The sequence below is a fragment of the Beta vulgaris genome, chromosome 3 (assembly GCF_026745355.1).
Source record: "Beta vulgaris subsp. vulgaris cultivar EL10 chromosome 3, EL10.2, whole genome shotgun sequence".
In the NCBI taxonomy this organism is placed as follows: domain Eukaryota; kingdom Viridiplantae; phylum Streptophyta; class Magnoliopsida; order Caryophyllales; family Amaranthaceae; genus Beta; species Beta vulgaris.
This window is the reverse complement of record NC_079204.1, coordinates 37,843,306-37,864,381: the sequence shown is the minus strand read 5'-3', so window position 1 is coordinate 37,864,381 and position 21,076 is coordinate 37,843,306. Positions and strand designations below refer to the sequence as shown.

Sequence of the window (21,076 nt, the reverse complement as noted above, 5' to 3'; positions counted from 1 at the left end):
ATGCAAAAACGGAAAATAAAAATGCCTAAATGATGAATATGTACAAATGATGTGGTAAATCCCTCCCCCAAGCTAGCATGTCACAATGTCCGCAATGTGACAAAGGTAAAGAGTAGACACAAAGAAAGGGGCAGGTTACTCACAAATCCTCACTAAGGAGGGGAGAGCGAAGGGTTCGGAAACCCTGGTGACTCCATCCAAGTATTGAGGTTTTCCAAGATTGTGAATATGGATGACAAGTTCTTCTTAATAATGCACTGCTTTGCCTTAATCTCAGCAACTGAATGTTGGATTTTTGCAAGTGATCTCTCAATCAATGTAGAAGGAGTGCTAAATATAATCGGTGTATCCTCATTGAGAACATCCACTCTATCAACAATTTCTCCCATAGGTGGAGAAGCCATGAAGTTTGTGAGTGTGTACTCTATCTTCTCATCACCTATTTCAAAGGTGATTTTTCCCTTTTTCTTATCATTTATGGCTTCAGTAGTGGCCAAAAAGGGTCTCCCAAGAATAATGGGAACGTTTGCATCTTCTTCCATTTCCATAACAACAAAATCACATGGAATGAAAAGTTTCCGACTCTAAGAGGAACATCTTCAAGGATGCCAAGGGGGAACTTGACTGTTCTATCTGCTAGTTGTAAGGAGATGCGTGTGGGTTTTCGTTCACCCATATTAAGCTTCTTGCAGATTAACAAGGGCATGAGACTGACACTTGCCCCAAGATCACATAAGGCATTCTTGATTCCAATATCACCAAGCTTAATAGGAATGGAATAACTGCCTGGATCTCCTAGCTTCTTTGGAAGCTTGTTCTACAAAATAGCACTACACTCAGCTATTAGTGAAACAGTGACATTCTCTTCAATTTTTCTCCTGTTGGAAAGCATGTCTTTCAAAAACTTAGCATAAGAAGGCATCTCTGAGATAGCATCTAAGAAAGGGATGTTAATGTGCAACTTCTTCAAAATATCAAGGAACTTCCCATACTTCTTCTCTAGCTTTGCTTGTGCCAATCTTTGAGGGAATGGAACAGGTGGCTTGTATGGTGCAATAGGTATGACAACAGGTTCCTTTTTCTCAGTCTCCTTAGCTTCATCTTCTAACACGTTTTCACCTTGATCTTTGTCACTCAGGTTTTTTGACTCTTCTACACTATTCCTTTGGTCATTCACCTTCCTATAGGGATCTTGCAATTCTCTACCACTTCTCAATGAGATAGCATGGATAAACCCCTTTGGGTTTGGTTCGGTTTGCCCTGGAAGTTGGCCTGGAGGTTTTGAGAGGTGACTGATTTGTTGAGCAAGTTGTGTCGTCTGATTCTCCATCATTTTATTATGAGCATGAATTTGTTGAAGGGAATTGCTGAAGAAGTCATTCTGCTTCGCTTGATATTCAATTTGCTTTGCCTGAGAAGAAGCTAAATTCTCTATGATGGTTTCAAGGTTGGATGTTGAGGATGAGGAGGAGGAGGAGTTGAATGGTGGCCTTTGTTGGAAACCGGGTGGTTGGGAGTAGTTTGTGGGTGGAGGCTTGAGGTTGGTTATTTTTGTAAGAGAAATTTGGGTAATTCTTCCAACCTGGTTTATATGTGTTTGAGTATGGATTGTTTTGTGGTCTTGTGTTTGTGTTTAGGAGGGAATTAGTTTCACTACTAGAAAAACGACGATTTGCGTCTCCTGATGTGCGTCCCACTGGCACGGAAGTGACGCAAAAACCTTTTTGCGTCGCATGACAAATAGAGTACGACGCAAAACATCAAAAACCACATCAGGATACGAGCAATATGCGTCGCACCCTCACTATGTATGACACATATTACCTTTTTGTGTCGCATGCTGCTATTATGCGACGCATATTGCTGCGTCGTAGTGGGGAGAAAGTGAGGCCAATGTGTGTCTAACTAGGTGATGGGTGTGACGCACAAAAATAATTTGTGTCGGATCTTGCCTTCCATCTGACGCAAATTAATGATGTGCGTCGAATGGAAATAAGGTGTGTTGCAAATTATATTACGTATCTGCGTCGCATGGAAGTAGATGGTGCGACGCAAATTACGCGAATATTTATACACCCACTTCACACATCTTAGACGTAATTCATAGAGCCGTTTCTCTCCTTCTCATATCTCACACCTAATTGATAGCAGCCGTTTCATCTCATCTCTCTTACCTTCCTTCATCTCATCTCTCTCACCTTCCTTCATCTCATCTCTCACCTTCCTTCATCTCATCTCTCACCTTCTATGCTCCTCTCCCTCACTCTCAATCTTCCATTGCCCAGTCTCGATTCTCTTCTCCGTCGAGCCCCTTCTCACAGTACCTACTGGCGATTTTCGAAAAAGCTTCAAGTTTTAATCATCAACAATGGCGGTAAAACCAAGGCATAAAAGAATATCGCGTTACGTGGGTTCGAAGATTTGGTGAAACCAATTTTAAGATTTTGTTTGGGGATCGCGTACGAGACAGGTTCGAAGAAGAAATAGCGTACGAGACACGTTCAGTTTGTTTTCAATTTTTAATCTGTTTTGCTTTCATTTTTTCATCTTTAGATCTGATTTTCTATTTTAGTTTTAAAATCTGAAAATTCGTTTTTTCTTTTTCAGATCTGAAAAATACAAAATTTCCTTTTCTTTTTGATAAGTTTGGATTTTATTTCACTGGGAATAAAAAATGAAACCTTACAGAGTACTTCGAATAATCAAAGAATCCATTTGCACACCTAAAAAACGAAAGGCGAGCTGCCTTCGCAAGCAGGCTGTTCGTTGTTAGTTGGAGGGTGAAGTTTTCTATGAACTTCCCAAAATACCTCCAAATTCATCCCAAATACCTGTCAATTTCCTCAAAATTACCCGAAACGCTACTCTGATATGCAACTAATTGTATATCAGGCTTATAAATTAGGAAGATCTCATGAGGCTACTGTCAGAACATTGTTATTTTTATTTTTTATAACTGATTTTTTTGTTAACATTTTTGGCATTTAACCTAGTCTAAGGTTTATTTTCAGATATAGGATTTCTTTTTAACTTTCAATTCTGAAATTTTTATTTTCTTTTTCAGATCTGGAATTGTTTCTTCTCGAAGTCTTCTTCCTCAAGCTCACCGGAAAACGTTGGTTGTAATGTTCCTTTATTGTTTGTAATGTAATTTGTTTGTATCTATTATACAATTGGTTTGTATCAATTATAATGGTTTGTATCAATTATAATGGTTTGTAATACTTATTTTACATTATTAATGCACATTTATGGTTCATTGAGTTTCTGTTTTTTTTTTAAAAAAAAAAACTGAAAGATTTGCGTCGCATGGTGCTTGGTGTGCGACGAAAATCCAATTTTTTTTTAATAAATAATGAGCTATGCGTCGCATGTTGCTGGGTGTGCGACGCAAATCCAATTTTTTTTTAATAAATAATGAGCTATGCGTCGCATGTTGCTGGGTGTGCAACGCACATTGCTAATCCTCTTGTGGCTGGGGAAGACCAATTTGCGTCGCACCATATACAAGGTGCGACGCAAATAGCTCAAACATCTGCGTCGCATGAGAAACGACGCAGATCAACTCTAGGTCATTTGCGTCGAGGCCTTTGTCGTCGGACCAATGTCCGACGCAAATGGGGGTCCCAGGTCCGACGCAAAATCGTGGTTTTTCTACTAGTGTTTGCTCAGTTACCGCTCCCATGGTATTGTATTGACACTCATTAAATGAATGACCTTGCACTTCACAAATCTCACAACATCCGCTACTCAACTGATCAACTTTAACTGCCAAAACTTGCACAGTGTTAGTTAAAGTAGCAATAGCATCAACCTCATACTTACCTCCCCTTTTAGGGGCTCCACGAGGCACACTCCAATCATTCAAATAATTGTTGGCAGCCATATCATCCAACATTATCTTCGTAGCTTCTGGAGTTTTGGCCATGAAAGTACCGCCTGATGCGGCATCAATAGAACTTCGAACTTCATGCTTCAGACCATTGTAAAATGTCTGAATCAATAGCCACTCAGGAATCTCATGGTGTGGACACTGCCTTTGCAAACCCTTGTATCTTTGCCATGCTTCATGGAGAGACTCCAATTCATGTTGTTGAAAACCAGATATCTCATTTCTGAACTTGGAAGCTCTCATAGGAGGGAAGAAATTGTAAAGAAAGGCCTTTTTCAATTCTGGCCATGTGGCAATCTTCCTCACTTCTTCTTCTTTGAACCATTATTTTCCTCCGTCCCTGAGAGAAAAAGGAAAAGCACAATATCGAATCAAATCATTAGAAATATTTGTTAATTTCAAAGTATTGCACTTTTCTAGGAAGTTAGCCAAATGATCAGTAGGGCTCTCTTTGGGTGTTCCCGCATATGAGTCTTGTGAGATGAACTGGATGAAATGTGGCTTGAGCTCAAAATGTGTAGCAGTTGTTGTTGGTCTGGTAATGATGGTGGTGGTCTCATCGGGCACAGCATATTCCCTTAGAGACTTTAGTGGTGCTTCGTCTCCTATTATTGGTTCTTGTTGTTATTTTCTTCTTTGACCTACTAATCTCCTTGTTGTAGCCTCGATCTCGCAATCAAGAGTACTTATATCTTGTGAACCCTTGCTAAGAGTGTGCATGCAACAAAAAGACTGAAAGAAAAGAGATCAAACAACAAATAGAGTAACAATGATCGAACAAAAATAAGTTTAGCTAAATAAATCAAAGATAGACTAATCTAATACCATTGGTCCCCAGCAACGGCGCCAAAATTTGATAGGCGTATCGCGAACATAACAAAAAAAATTTCCTAACTAACCTCCTAACTATGTAGCAGGGCAAGTCAAGGTCGAATCCACAGGGACAAACGATATCAAACACTAGAAATCTTGACTCAATTTAACTAAACAAATGACAAACAATGATGAAAAGGGTGTTGAACTAACACTACTACATTTTTAATCAAAGGCAATGGTTAAAATAAGCTAATGCAACGGTTGTTTTTTATACCGTTGCACTAGTATCATCTATTGCAACGGCACATTTCAATTTAGGTTAATGGATTAAGCTATTGCAACGACTTTATAGTAACCGTTGCATTAGATATATCTATTGCAATGGCTTGATGATGGTCGTTGCATTTGATGAAATAATAACAATAATGTAATATAGGTCGTTGCGTTAGCCCACAAAAAAAAATTCGCTCAACATATTATTATAGTTCCATCACTTTTTTTGACGAAATTTTAAACGCTACTTTCCACAAGAAAATTTGCATCAATTTCAAACAGCCTTATCTTCCTCAAACAAAGAAACCCATCTACTTCCCCTCAAAAAAAAAAAATAGAAACCCATCTACTCAGGTAACTGACATCGAATCACAAACTGAACAACCCTATCAATTTTGCCAACAAATTTCAATCTCCCAAATCCTCTCCTATGAACTGAAAGGAGGAACTGAATTCACTAATTGTGATTATATACTAAGAGTAAGAGGGAGAATTCACGAGATTTGCTTCAATATTATTCCAAATTTCTTCCTGAATTCATGTATATCTGCAAAATTCAGGTTTTCAACGCAGCAAGTCGGCCAAATTATATTAATCAAGAAAACCTGAGCACAGAGGCGAAACTCAAGAAAAACAAGCAAAGAGGCGAAATTTCGAATACCAGTCGAACTTCAAAGGTGCATTCCTTTATTTCGGAATTCTGGAAATTCTTCAAAATTCACGAAACCCAGTTGAGCTCCAAAATCAAGGTACTTTCTTGAATTTCGGTAATTCTGTAAATTCTTCAATTGATTTTTGTGAATTCTCTAATATTACAGTTATCGTTTTAGTCCATGGTAATATGATATAAATATAGAGTGTAAATTATTCAAGAAAAGACAGCAAAGAGTCGAAATTCAAGAAAACCCAACAAAGAGGGGAAATTTCGGATCATAGTCGAGCTTCATAAGGTATGTTCTTCAATCCATTGTTATTCGAGTTTTATGTTTTAGGAAAAATTATTTTAGCTGTGAAATAAAGTAGGTTTTGTTACTTTGTACTACTAATTATTGATACCTTGCATGATATGAGTTTGTTCCACCTCCTGCATTAACATTTCGGATCATAGTCAAGCTTCATAAGGTATGTTCTTCAATCCATTTTTTTGCTATGTGAAGTTTGAGAGAAATATTTTCTATGAACTGTATGAACAAGTTTAATTAGATTTTGTGATTCAGCTTGTGATAGATGCTTTTCCGAGGCAGCAAACCTCTGATTTGATTCAAGTTGTCTGATGTGTTGTGCCTTTGTGCCCATCTCGAAAATTAATTATATTGTCATGTATATTGAAAATTACTTATGATGAGTGATGACATTTAAGGCCTGATATGAAAGTTCTGCTTTTGCTTGTTGATGTAAACTTGGTATGTTTAGAACCAAATTAAAAACATTGTAGAGGTTCTACTGGTGTGAGATGAAGTAAGGCTGGTGTTGGTCGGTTGCACCTGTGGTGGGGGGGTGAATTTACAGTGGTTCTAAAGGCGGGACTAGAGTATGGTGATTGCTTTAAGATTGAGGTGTGAAAATCTTAAGATGGGAAGTTCAAGTACAGGGAACTAAGGGAAATCATGAAGATATTGTTTGGGGTAAAACCTAGAGAGGACAGAGAACTAGGGAAATGGAGTGAACAAAAAAGTAGGAACCAAACACTCACAGAGGTAATTAAGGAACTAATAAGTGATTTTTCAGAAGCTATGTTTGACAACAATACTTACAACTCAGAATGCAACATAAGTCCAGCTAACATCACAAAGGATGAGGACTACACTAATTGCGAGAGGCAATAACATAACATACTAAGAGATTTGATGAAGTATCAGATATTAATGAGAAATAATCACAAAGATGCTGCGATCTACTAATAAAAAAGTCTCGGTTAAATTGCTTGATTGGGAACAAATAAAATCATTTAACAACAGCATTGATCATACTTAAACCACACATTATCCTAAATATATTTGTACTACTAAATGTGTCTCCATGTACCACCATCATTTTTAGTGTTTTCAAGTGTTTCTCTTATATTTTTATAGTAGTACATGGCAACCATCATTATATGCCTTTGATAAAGAGTTGCAAGTGTGGCCAACATGACATTTTTAGTGCTGCCAGGTGCATGAAACGATTCTCCTCAGTGCCAACAACAAGAATGAGATAATAAACAAGAAATGTATCATGAGATAATATTCAAGAGGCAGATTCATACTAGTACAAGCTACAAAATTATGGTAAATTTCAGAATGAGTACAATACATCCTAATGTCCCCCAATCTATGTAAACACATTAACTATGTAAATATAAATTGATTATTGGGATAATTTCTCACCCTACGCCATTTATACACATTCTTTTTACATTATTTTCTACAAGGAATCTAAATCATGTCTCATCATCATCATCTCATCTTATGTCCCCCAATTTAATTTGTGGAGCTTATTTGTCAAGTTGCCATCTCCTGTGGTCTTGGAAAGCACAGTTTTGTATTCTAAAGTCTGATTTGCAACAGTTGCAAACAACCTGTGGTGAATATATATAGACCACCTATTTGGTGTTTGAGGAAAATCCTTTACTAGGCCACGAACTTAGCTATCTAAATCTGCAACCCTTATTCTGAGTTTTTTTTTCCATAGATTTCTTTGCAGACTATAAGTAATACGAGAATAATTTATATTATCTAAATTTATATAACTTAGTTTTAGTAAACTTGTTAGTAAAAGTATTAGAGGCAGTTTACTAACTCAGTGGATTTGTCAATGACATGAAGGTTCAGGATTATTTCATTGTTCCATGTGCTTAGGCTAAACTCTTCCTTAAATGAAGTTCTAATAAGTTTAAAGCTGTAACTAGACAATCTAGTTACAACTTTCAACTTATTAAAACTTTCTATTATCATGCTTGCGTACTCTATAATTTGTCAAGCCTGACGAGGACTTAGTGATTTAAATTGCATTTGTGTCTAATCTTGTGCCTTGATCAGCTTTGATAAACAAAAAGAAATAAAAAGAGTCCTATACATGAGTAGTGAGTTTTCATTAACATTTTCGTGTCAAGTGTCAGGGGTCTCCATGGTCCTTTTTTTGTTCCTTAAGTAATCCCTTTTATAATACGTACGGAAACAAATCAAAGGAGTCACTATACATGACTAGCCTTTTTTGTGTTGTTGATGGTGTATGTTTACTAACTATTACAATGTTTTAATTTTTAGGTGAATAATGAACCATCTGGAGGAGATCAAACGTAGACGTCTCACTATACATACTATCGGCCAGATTTAGCTAGTCATAGTATATGATGCGGTACTCGGTGCTTAGAAGGAAGATGATCTATATGTACTTATTAGAAGTATTTGTGGTACTAAAACAAATATATATTAGTTGGGTTTGATTAAGTACATTAATTTTCGTTAATTAGGATTTGTCATGTATACTCTTAATTTAATTAGTTTTGGAAATTATAATACAGATATGACAATTATTTTTGGCATTTTAAGACCACTTTTGCTTTTGTTGCATTATTACTAATATATATCCGAGGCTGTAATATTATAGGTTTTCGGTAGGTTATTACAGTAATAATCATTGCAATATCCCCACAAAAAATGGAAATTTTTTTTTCGTTGCACTAGCTTAGCTCGTGGGTGTTGCAATAGCCAAAAATGCTTCATAATTAACCTGTAACAAAGTCATTGCAAAAGATAGTTGACCTAAGACAACGACACGTTTAACCGTTGCAATAGGGCTAAAAGTCGTTGCAGTAGGCCTATTGCAACGCCAACAAATGCAACGGTAGAAAACCATTGCAGTAGGCCTATTGCAACGACTTTTAGCGCTATTGCAACGATTTTGGTGTGTTGCCTTTGCCTTTTAATGTAGTAGTGTAATAATAATGCTAAACTACGACAACTACTAAGAACACACAAGGTATATATAATCAATCAATAAAGACATCTAGAATTAAGTATCCCCACTAGCATGAATACATGAATAATTTCCATCCCAATAAACATAATCAATGATTCAAAAGGAGTAATGCACTCTATAACTACCAAAGATCTCTCCCGAGTACCAATGGCTAATTTGAACAAGCAATCAAACCTATTCCCATGGAATCATGCAAGAAAGAGACATTAAACATGGCATCACAAATAAATTCCTAGTAATCCTATCTACTTATTCCCATAGAGATATTCATATTCTTGATTGAATCAACAAATCCATCTAGATTCAATTCCCATTGAAAATAAGACATAAGGAATCAATTCATAATCATCTATGCCTAGTATGATAATGAAAATAAGAACAATTCAATCAAGCAAGAACAATTAATCACATCATGGAGGAATTCATGTATTAATCATTGCTAAGGTCCAACTTAACCCTAGATTATAAAACTACTCGATCACTCATAATTGAAATAACAAAGCAAATAATAAATAAATTGAAAGAAATAATAATAATAAATGAAAAGAAGAGATTAGAAAAACTTAGTCGTTACTTTAATGAATCAAACTTGTAGAATTCAAGGTTCACTAATGGAGTTTCTCTCAAAAGCTCTCTAAAAAGTAATAGTCTATTCTCTAATAATAAAACGTACTCAAAATGTATGTTTAATAAAACCTAATATCACCTACATAAATTGGAAAAGAAATAATAAGTGTAACAACCCTGAATTTTCACTTTCTTTAGAAATCATATTAGAGTACATAGCATGGACAATTCAAGAGTTGTTATGCCGCGATTATTAAACACTTAATAACAGCAAGGCGAAAGGTACTACTACTAATACATAAATTAATTATTAACTATTACAACTAAAAGAAAATGTAATTAATTAATACACTTCTATAACAAACCATAATTCTAATCTATTGCAGCGGAAGTCTTAACTTTAATAAATCTACATCTAGGTGAAGTCAACGGTCTCACCCCAATATAAGCTAGTCACCATCAAGCCCTGCACATTGAAGACATGTAATATCAGCCAAAAGGCTGAGCAAGATTTCATAACAATAACAACTTTGAACTATCCAATGTGCAGGTGGAATACATATATAGTATTCCACAAAAAATCATTTCACTTGTACAGCATTCAACTTGAATATAATAGACAACCTTCAATAATTCAAATCCACTTTACCTTCTTTCTAAACCATTCTGTAAAACTTTCAAATATAACTCCTTTGAAATCTGTGAGTAGGAAGTAATAAAAAATTCAATGAGCTAGCTAGGCTCACTAGATAAGGTAAACACCAAAGTCCCTAGTATGCATACCCCTAACTTGATAACGTACCAAGAAGGAAGACAAATGGCAAGAGTATTGATCAACATACTCCCAACTACTAAAATATATTGTTGAGACACTGTTAAATCAACGTATTTCCAAACTCGGAGAATACCGCTTACTGGCAACCCCACAACTAGAATCCCTCTTCAGGGAGAGGAACTTCCTCATTTCAAAATCTCAAACTTTAATCAAACTAGAAACCCTCGTTAGGGCGAGGAACTTCCTCTGCTCAAAATCTAACACTTTCATATTAAACTTGTTACATAGGAGAACTTCTTCTTTTCAATATAAATCTTATAAACTTATCAATCCGAATATAAGTATGAATCTCAATATTTAAACATCGTAAGTAAAACGATCTCATTTTGACAAAAGCAACGCCAAATAAACACAAAACATAATTGTACAAGTTTAGTAAGAAATCTTACCTTATTAGCAAACCACTATCAACCAATCTCAATTACAAGTCAAAAGGGTTCTTCCACGAACCCGCGATCAACAATATAATATAATATGGTATAAATCACTTGACTACAACCTTTACATAGTTTACACATAAAAGACATAACCAAGTTAATGAGCCTTGACTACCTTTAAAAATAACTGACTTTAAATTTAATCCAAAGAGAATACACCAAAGTCAACACAAGTCAAATCAGTCAACATACTACTAACTACATAAAAATAACATGCATTATATTTAATTTCAGCAGAAACCTAAACTAGGGATAACTTTCTCCAATCACTAGTACATAATTGGCCTAAAGTATCACCCCAAAAGTGTTACTTAATGGCCTAAAATGTTGCTTTAGGTCATATGTAACACTTTTATAAGTGAAACATCTGCCCGTGCTACCTATTCTCTAAGGTAACACTTTCCAATGCTAATGTTTCAGTTTCTCTAGTGTTACTCAAAATTCTCTAACGTAACACTTTTTTTAAACTAATGTAGCATTTTTACAGTGTTACTAATAATATTTTATGTAATACTTTTTTTATCTATAGTAGCATTTTCTATGTCATCTCTTGACTTATAGTAACACTTTGTTAAATATTATGTATCATTTTAAATCAGCATATGTAACACTCTATTAGATATTTGGCAACACTTCTTATCAGCTAGTTTTATAGTGTAACACTTCTATTTCACATATCTTATAGTAACATTCTTTAATTTATCGACATATATACAATGATAATATAGTAAAACGTATAAACGTAATAATTGAAGAGGAAATAAAATGATATTATTGATATAAATGAGTAGAAATACTCAACTACCATTGTAAAAAAATGAGCGAAAGAGTATACTCAATCGAAAACATACTATTGCATCCAAAATATAAATAGTTAATCTGACAATTAAATCATAAAATCATAATATATACATCTCCTTAAATAAACCTAAATCAATCTTAAGGTCATTCATTCTTTCATTATTCTTCAATTCCATTATCCATGTACGCATACTTCTCGATGTATCATGCATGCTTGCTACTCTAATCCGCCATTATTTCCATCATCCTGCAATAAGGAAAAAGAAACTCCAAAGTCTTATATGATAACAAATCTAATCTGTCAAAAAAAAAAAAAATAGAACTAGTGATATACTTGTGCACCCATATGTTTAATTAGAGGTCATTTAATGCAAAAGGTTTATCGTAAATTTATTTTTCTTTTCCATCTCTCCTTCTTAAAGTGGAGCTTAACTAAATTTAGAAAGAATGTTGTCAAAGAATAAGTACTATATATGTTACGAATTACAAATCAAATAGTGAAGATCTTCAATCTTCAAAGAGCTGTAGATGATGTCTGCAATAAGGACACAAGGAAATTTAGACTTACGAAAAGCGCAGCCCAGGTTTTTGAAGAAGACTTCTAGGAACTGTTCCACTTAGATTGTTGTTCTCTAGATGTCTGCAATATAGAAGAATTAAGTCATTATAACATTGGAGAGGGAGCATTATTAGGCTTAGCACTATAATTGATAGAGCCTTGTAGAATTACAGGAATGCAATGACAACCAATCCATGTGATTTGTGCTATCATATTTTTACAGAATCATAGCTTTCTCTTTGATTTAATTTAGTTAATGCATAAAACTTCAATGAACATGAGGGAGGTCAATATATCCTAGATACCCCCTATACTTTTCTCTTAATACTTCTAGCACTCTAGTACCAACTCAGACTTTTGACCAATCTAAATATCCCATGTGGACAACTGGACTATAACTAACAAAGGTTAATAAAGAACGAATGTCTGAAAGTGAGGATAAAGAAGATCATACAAAAACCATTGCCAAAAGAGTGCAGATTAGAAACCTTTCCACATTATAATGACAACATAGAAGTTTACAAAGATTTATCGATTGCCAAGGACAGTCTAAATCACATTATTTATACATATCAGCAGTGCATGATGTAAGAAACGAAGTTAATTAGACATAGCGGATAGCCTATGCTAGCATCAAGCAGCATAATACAACAGACTTTGACTACTATAAGCAGTATTGAAAAACTAGGACTGGGTGTCAACTAGTGAGATTGGCAGGTCGAGAATAGAATGCCTCCACATGTCAATCTTCCAGTCTGGGACATTCCCTCATGAGAAAGGGTCTAGTCATTCTGAATTGCTTATGTTGTCAAAGAATAATGCTGTAGATGATGAAATTTCCAGCAAGCTTAATAGCAGTCACTACTCATTAGTAAGCTAAAGTTAGTAAAAAAAAAATTAATTAGAGCAATCTATGATAAGGAAGAGGCAGCCAACCATACACAAACCTATACATAAAATATAAGCAAATATAATAAATACACTAATATACTACAATTGCATATACCTCTAATTCGATGCAAAATTCTGAAGTATATCTTAGAAAGATGTTCAGAACAATTTCACTCATAGTATTACCTTAGATCAATTATGTAGTAGTGAATTTCCAACTGTAACAACCCTGAATTTCCACTTTCTTTAGAAAACATATTAGAGTACAAAGCATGGACAATTCAAGAGTTGTTATGCCGCGGTTATTAAGCACTTAATAACAGCAAAGCGAAAGGTACTACTACTAATACATAAATTAATTATTAACTATTACAACTAAAAGAAAATGAAATTAATTAATACACTCCTATAACAAACCATAATTCTAATCCATTGCAGCGGAAGTCTTAACTTTAACAAATCTACATCTAGGTGAAGTCAACGGTCTCACCCCAATATAAGCTAGTCACCATCAAGCCCTGCACATTGAAGACATGTAATATCATCCAAAAGGTTGAGCAAGATTTCATACCAATAACAAGTTTGAACTATCCAATGTGCAGGTGGAATACATATATAGTATTCCACAAAAAAATCATTTCACTTGTACATCATTCAACTTGAATATAGTAGACAACCTTCAATAATTCAAATCCACTTTACCTTCTTTCTAAACCATTCTGTAAAACTTTCAAATATAACTCCTTTGAAATCTGTGAGTAGGAAGTAATAAAAAAATCCAATGAGCTAGCTCGGCTCACTAGATAAGGTAAACACCAAAGTCCCTAGTATGCATACCCCTAACTTGATAACGTACCAAGAAGGAAGACAAATGGCAAGAGTATTGATCAACATACTCCCAACTACTAAAATATATTGTTGAGACACTGTTAACTCAACGTTTCAACGTACTTCCAAACTTGGAGAATACCGCTTACCGGCAACCCCACAACTAGAATCCCTCTTCAGGGAGAGGAACTTCCTCATTTCAAAATCTAAAACTTCAATCAAACTAGAAACCCTCGTAAGGGCGAGGATTTTCCTCTGCTCAAAATCTAACACTTTCATATCAAACTTGTTACATAGGAGAACTTCTTCTTTTTAATATAAATCTTATAAACTTATCAATCCGAATATGAGTATGAATCTCAATATTTAAACATCGTAAGTAAAACGATCTCATTTTGACAAAAGCAATGCCAAATAAACACAAAACATAATTGTACAAGTTTAGTAAGAAATCTTACCTTATTAGCAAACCACTATCAATCAATCTCAATTACAAGTCAAAAGGGTTCTTCTACGAACCCGCGATCTACAATATAATAGAATATGGTATAAATCACTTGACTACAACCTTTACATAGTTTACACATAAAAGACATAACCTAGTTAATGAGCCTTGAATACCTTTAAAAACAACTGACTTTAAATTTAATCCAAAGAGAATACACCAAAGTCAACACAAGTCAAACCGGTCAACAAAAGTCAAACTTTAAATACTACTAACTACATGAAAATAACATGCGTTATATTTAATTTCAGCAGAAACTTAAAATAGAGATAACTTTCTCCAATGAAGTCCAAATGAAACGTTTCTTGAGCCTATCTTGGATGAAATTTCGATACGAACAACTTTTGTGTATTAGTATTTTGGCTAATAATGCCCATAAACTGACGAAAAACACAAATTACGAATCTGACCTGTTATTTTCTACGAGTTATAGTTCTTGTTGATAAACTTACTATTAATAAACAAAATTCCTTTCAATCAAGCTACACCCAACACTCATAATCAAAACCCACAATTCAATTTAACTCAAGAACCCTAAACCAACAAATCTCCAAATTCAGAAAAATTAACACATACTAAACTTAAAATATGGAAAAGATCCTTACTTGATTAATAACGCAATTAGAACGTAGAAGAGTGTAAAAAGACCCTGAATTCGTCTTCTTGATCCGATTTTCGACCCGAAAATTTCAAGTATAAAACCCAATTCTCTCTCTTTGAAATATCCACTAACCAAGTGAAGATGGAGATGATGGATCAAGTTGATGTGTGATAGATATTGATGATGATCTTTTCTTTTAGTTTTTTTCTTTTGTAGCTTCGATGGAGTTTCAAGCAAGAGTTTTTTATTTTTTTAAAGAAAGCAGAATGCTGCTCGTAGGTTGTGAGGAGGTTAGCAGCACTCTATCTTCTTATGTTGTTTTTTTTTTTTTTTTACTTTCTTTTTCTCTTTTTTTTCTTTCTTTCTCTTTTCTTTTAGAACATAGTTTAACTAAATCTATGGTACTTAACCTAGTCAAACTTGGAATTTTTTTTTTAGACCCTTCTAAGGTAAAGTCAATAAGTGAGAAATAAAATATATTTAATAAAATATTTTTTAAATTATTTTTTTTATAAACTAAAATAATATAATTAATTACTAAACATGTATAAAAATACGGGGTGTTACAATAAGAGTCGCGAAAATAGATCGGTAGCAGCGTGCAAGGGCAAGCAAGAAGCTGCACAGGCGTGCAGCACAGTGCACGGGCAAGTAGAATCCTGCTTGGGCGTGCACGCGAAACAGAAGGATTTTGATGTTTTGGCTTGCAACATCGCACGTGCAAGCGGGATCTCGCTTGGGCGTGCGCCTTGGTGCGTGGGCAAGTGAGATTCTGCTTGGTCCCGCAAAGAAAGTATTCTTCAATATCATCATTCCTTCAACCCCAAAGCACTCAAACTCATCTTCTCGCATCCAGAAACTGCCATGTAGACCATCTATGAACCATATTAGCTTCTCTTAGTCACAATCGACCTCAAGAACCTGAAAATCACATAAAAGAGCCGAAAGTATCTCGAAATAACACAATGGTTCAAAAGAATGATTAAATCATGCAATTAGATCTAAGATGCACTAAAAACTTCATGAAAATGAGACTTAATACCTACCTATATGCAACTAAAAACCAACTTATCACTTTAGAAAATGTTTTTCTTACAAAATCATCAAAAATCTCAAGCATTACAGCCATGTGTTAAAACATTTGTACTTATTTGATCAGAATATTGGAGCGCAAAACAAACATTAAAGTACTCTATACCATTATTAAGAATCAATATAACTCCTTATAGACTGAAACTATTGATGGTCCTCAAAACCAAAGCAAATATATAAAGTTAATTTTGACTGTTAAACTATAATTCAAAACCATCAAAGCCAAACAATTAAAACGAATAGTTTAAACAACATGAATTAATCACTATGAAATTCTCCAAAAATGCATCATGATCTCTAACTTCAAAAATATTTAAATGACCAATCATACAAGAAACTCCTGTTGCAACTAAAACAATAAAATGATACTTATATGTTGAAGCGTGAACGAAGAGTAGATTGTTGTGATGTAGATGACCACTGTCCTAAAAGACGATTTCGCGCTACCCCGGTGCAGTAGAAACCAAGCGATCGTCCTCTAGGATTAGCACCACTTCAAGATATGTGTGCACTCACACACCTCGAATGGAGATAAGAAAATTGCCTAAAAACCAGATACTATTTTGTGGAGAAGTCTGTAAGATAGACATATTTTTTTCTATATGTTTATTGAAGAGAAAACAAGCTCTTTAATAAGGCTCCAAAGAGAAAAAAGGAAGGCTGGATATAAGGAATGATAATCAATTAGGCTCCGGAAATCTTGCTAGCAACGGTTACAAATATGGTAATAATGGCAATCCAAGATTCTGGCTATTTACGAAAAAACAAAAGAAGGAAATCTAAAACAGACCATAGACCCACAACCTGCACCGCAATCGCCATGAGCCTAGCCTAGCCGGAGCGCGCGCACGCGTGTGTGTGTGGTGTATCCATCCATTTAGCACTCTTTCTAACAAGTAGTGATAAGGAACTCCTAGTAATAAAAAAGGCGAAGAAAAGCTATTTTTCCAATGTGGGACAAGAGCCTCTTACTTTGTTTTTTCCACTCCTCACTTTGAGGTTTTTCTTTTAGAGTAATTGTTGAACTTCCAATAATCCCCCACAGGTTCAACAAGAGAGAAAAGAAAAGGAATGAAAAGGAAGAAAGAATTGGCTTTGGGAAAATCAAACCAATTGCATTAGTGTCAATGTCTTGCGACTTGAATTAACACTTAGTGCTTTTAAGCTAGGATCTTTTTCCTATCAAGTGACATGAGTCTTGAACTTATTAGGGAGGAAAAGATACATCACTTAAAGCACACAAGTGACCATGTATAATATTCTGATTCTCCGCGAATAATAGTGACGCCTTATATTGGCCATACGTCTACACCTGGAGGCTCGTAGATGCTCTAGAGAATTAGCCCATGCAAATCTCATAGAAATTGGTCACACTTCCACATCTAAGTAGGTGAATCCCATCAAGTATGAGCTACATCAAACCTCAAAAAATATGGATATGGATTCATTAAGAGCCTAAGCTCACCCTAAATCTCAATTTCAATTTGTAACAAGCACATTACGTCATAAACATCTAGGGATGGAAAATGAAAATTTGTGCTTCCGAATTATTCATAATGTCCTCCCTTGAACTCATCGTGAGTAGGAGTTCATTATTAGTTACAATGCATCAAATGGGCTTTAAGCCCACCCCTTCCAATGTTTCCAAAACTAGTTTTCTACACATGCCTTCGGTTAGTGGATCAACGATGTTCCCTTCTGATTTAACATAATCCGGTGATATCACTCCATTAGACTGAAAAATCTTTGGCAGCCTTATGCCTCGAACGAATGTGTCTCTTTTTCCCATTGTAGGCGTGGTTGTTTGCAACAATTATGGTAGCTTGTGAATCACAGTGGAGAGCGACAAAAGGAGCTGGCTTCCCCCAAATTGGAATATCTGCAAGCAGATTTCTCAACCATTCAGCCTTATGACCTGCCAATTCAAGAGCAATAAATTCATATTCCAGAATGGACACAACATTACAAGATTGCTTGCAAGATTTCCAAGATACAACTCCACCACCTAGTGTAAAGACATAGCCACTCGTAGAGTTAATTTCGTCATTACCAGATACCCAGTTTGCGTCACAAAAACCTTCCAAAACAACTGGAAAGTTAGAGAAGTGTTGACCCTAATCCATGTTACCTTTAAGATACCTAAGCAACCGTCAAAGAGCATCCCAATAATCTTTGTTGGGGTTATGAGTGTACCTACTATATAAGTCTACTTACCACATAAGTAATATCAGGTCTTGTGTAATTTAGAAGAAACATAACACTTCCAATAACTTTCGCATACTCGGATTGACAAACTGGATCGCCCTTATTTTTCATTAAATGAAAAACTTGGATCATAGGGGTTCTGACTGGATCAACATCAAAAGAGTTAAACATTTTAAGAAGTTTTTCTACATCGTGAGACTGATTTAAACAAATACCACTTGGAGTTCTTTTTATTTTAACTCCCAAAATAACATCAGCCTCACCCATGTCTTTCATTTCAAATTTTAAACTTAAGAAGTTCTTTGTCTCCTTGACACGATCCAAGTCAGTACCAAATATTAGGATATCATCCACATAGAGACAAATGATAACACATCCAGAGGCATCATGCTTAGAGTAAACGCAAGAATCTCCTTCATTTACATGAAAACCATTACTTACCATAGTTTTGTCAAATTTGTCATGCCATTGTTTTGGAGCTTCTTTAAGTTCATACAATGATTTGACCAACTTACAAATGTTATTTTCTTGACCAGGAATGATAAACCCCTCAGGTTGAGTCATGTAAATCTCTTCCTCCAAGTCTCCATTCAAAAAAGCAGTTTTCACATCCATTTTATGCACAACAAGATTATGAATGCAAGCAAGAGCTATCAAAGTTCTAATTGTTGCAATTTTGGTGAGAGAGGAATAAGTATTAAAATAATCTATTCCATGTTTTTGAGTAAATCCCCTGACAACAATTCTAGCCTTATACTTGGCAATGGATCCATCAGGTTTTAACTTTTTCTTGAAGATCCACTTACAAGTAATGGGCTTGCAACCCCTGGGTAGGTCAGTCAACTCCCGAGTATTATTATTTAGGATTGAATCAAGTTCATTATTAATAGTTTCTTTCCAAAATATTGCATCAATGGACCTCATTGCCTCATCATAGGTTTTAGGATCATCTTCCAAAATGAAAGCAGAGACAAAATCACAGTCAATCAGATAAGGTTCAGTTAAGAAAGCAGTAATAAAATCAGATCCAAAATTGTTTTCTTTCCGAGCCCTTTTGCTTCTTCTTGGCTCTGAATCTGATACATGATTATCTGGAAGATGAGCAGCACATAAGTTAGGTGCAGAGCTAGAACATGACAAATCATTACTAATGCAAGAGGATTTCATATGAAAAATGTGTTCAAAGAACTCTGCATCTCTTGATTCAATAATTTTACCACCTGCATAAGAATTGTCAGCACCTTTAACAAGGAAACGGAAAGCAGCACTTTGATAAGCATATCTAATAAAACTTGAATCAACTGTTTCTGGACCTATTTTGTCTCTCTTGAAGCTAGGAACCCCCACTTTCACTAGACACCCCGACACTTTTAAGTAATTCAAGTTGGGTGGTCTACCCTTCCACAGTTCATAAGGAGTTTTGTCTAGTTTCTTGTGAGGTACTCGGCACAAAAAATGACAAGCATAAGGTATAAATTCCCCTACATATTATCAGGAAGTTCAGAACTAATAAGCATGGCATTCATCATGTTCTTAAGAGTCCTATTCTTTCTTTCAGCAATTCCATTTTGTTTAGGGGTATGGGGGCAGTCATTTCATGAACTATACCATTCTGCTCACAAAAAGTCTTAAGAGAGTTAGGGTTATATTCTCCACCCATATCACTCCTAAGTCTCTTGATCTTTTGATATAGCTGGTTTTCTACCCCAGCTTTGTATTTAAGGAACATTTCCTCTACTTCATCCTTTGATCTAAGAAGATAAATCATAGTGAAACGAGAACAGTCATGAAAAAATGTAATGTAATACCTTTTACCACCCATGCTATCATGATTTTTAAAATCCCCCAAACCACTATGAACAAGCTCTAGTACTTCAGTCTGTCTATCTATTAATTTGAATGGCTTCTTTGCAAATTTGGCTTCAACATATATACTTTGCATTTTGAAAATTCTTTTTTACAGAAGTTTGTAATTAAATTCAAATGTTTAAGCCTTTTAATATAATTAAGCAACATTAACATGACCTAACCTTGCATGCCATAAATCAATAGACTCAGCAATATAAACAGAAGAAGTACTAGCCATTTTATTCATAGTTTCAACAAAAGCATTAAGAATAAAGAGCCCCCCATTACAAAACCTTTTCCCTACAAAGTCTCCATTATGAGTAAGAACAAGCCTATCAGATTCAAAAGAAAGTCTAAGACCAGCTTTCATAAGCAAACTACCAGACATCAAATTCCCACACATTTCAGGAACATATACAACATTATTAGTAAGCATAAGAAGCTTTCCAAAACTAAGTTTAAGAATTATCTTTCCTTTCCCATGAACACTTGCAGAAGCTGAGTCTCCCATGAACACATTCTCATCATCTATTTTGTCATAGGTTGAAAACATTTTCTTACTAGCTAGTGCAGATGTGTCTCGTTGCTCCAGTATTAATGATCCATTCAGTGACATTACCTGCAAGATTAACCTCTGACACAACAGCTATAAAATTATCAACAGCTTCTGCAATATTAACATTTCTTCTTGCTTCTACAGTCTTTGGCTTTATGACTTGGCTTACCACAATTATGACAGTTTCCCCTAAATTTGTATTTCTGTACTCCTCCTTGAGGTTTGAAATCCTTTCTAAAGCTCTTACCAGAATGGTTTGAAGTCTTAGGCTCCACCAGATTTGCTATAGAAGAACTACCAAAGATATTGGTCCCCTTATCCTAAATACGATTTACCTCCTCAATTTTCAGGTGACCTATGAGCTCCTCTAAGGTGAGGTCTGTCTTTTTATGCATCAACTAGTTACAAAA

The 21,076-nt window shown here is 35.0% G+C and overlaps 1 protein-coding gene, 3 long non-coding RNA genes and 1 other non-coding gene across 5 annotated transcripts; 2 read left to right on the top strand and 3 right to left on the bottom strand.

Moving 5' to 3' along the window:
- Positions 1-817: 817 nt before the first annotated feature.
- LOC125495640 (uncharacterized) lies at positions 818-4,135 on the bottom strand. The gene is made up of 2 exons (XM_048640419.1): positions 3,677-4,135; positions 818-1,411 (listed from the first exon to the last, which is right to left on the bottom strand). Exons 1-2 carry the CDS (start codon positions 4,133-4,135, stop codon positions 818-820), a joined length of 1,053 nt encoding a protein of 350 aa, XP_048496376.1.
- LOC125496214 (small nucleolar RNA R71) lies at positions 4,017-4,123 on the top strand. Its single transcript, XR_007272911.1, has one exon. It is a non-coding gene; the product is annotated as a small nucleolar RNA R71 (small nucleolar RNA).
- A 1,054-nt stretch (positions 4,136-5,189) lies between the features above and the next one.
- On the top strand, positions 5,190-8,504 carry LOC130590923 (uncharacterized). The gene is made up of 3 exons (XR_008968817.1): positions 5,190-5,730; positions 5,812-7,248; positions 8,227-8,504. It is a non-coding gene; the product is annotated as an uncharacterized LOC130590923 (long non-coding RNA).
- Positions 8,505-9,773: 1,269 nt separating this feature from the next.
- On the bottom strand, positions 9,774-10,800 carry LOC125495887 (uncharacterized). Its single transcript, XR_007272286.2, has 2 exons — positions 10,733-10,800; positions 9,774-9,974 (listed from the first exon to the last, which is right to left on the bottom strand). It is a non-coding gene; the product is annotated as an uncharacterized LOC125495887 (long non-coding RNA).
- A 2,510-nt stretch (positions 10,801-13,310) lies between these two features.
- Positions 13,311-15,994, bottom strand: LOC125495886 (uncharacterized). The gene is made up of 3 exons (XR_007272285.2): positions 14,970-15,994; positions 14,318-14,385; positions 13,311-13,549 (listed from the first exon to the last, which is right to left on the bottom strand). It is a non-coding gene; the product is annotated as an uncharacterized LOC125495886 (long non-coding RNA).
- Positions 15,995-21,076: the final 5,082 nt, after the last annotated feature.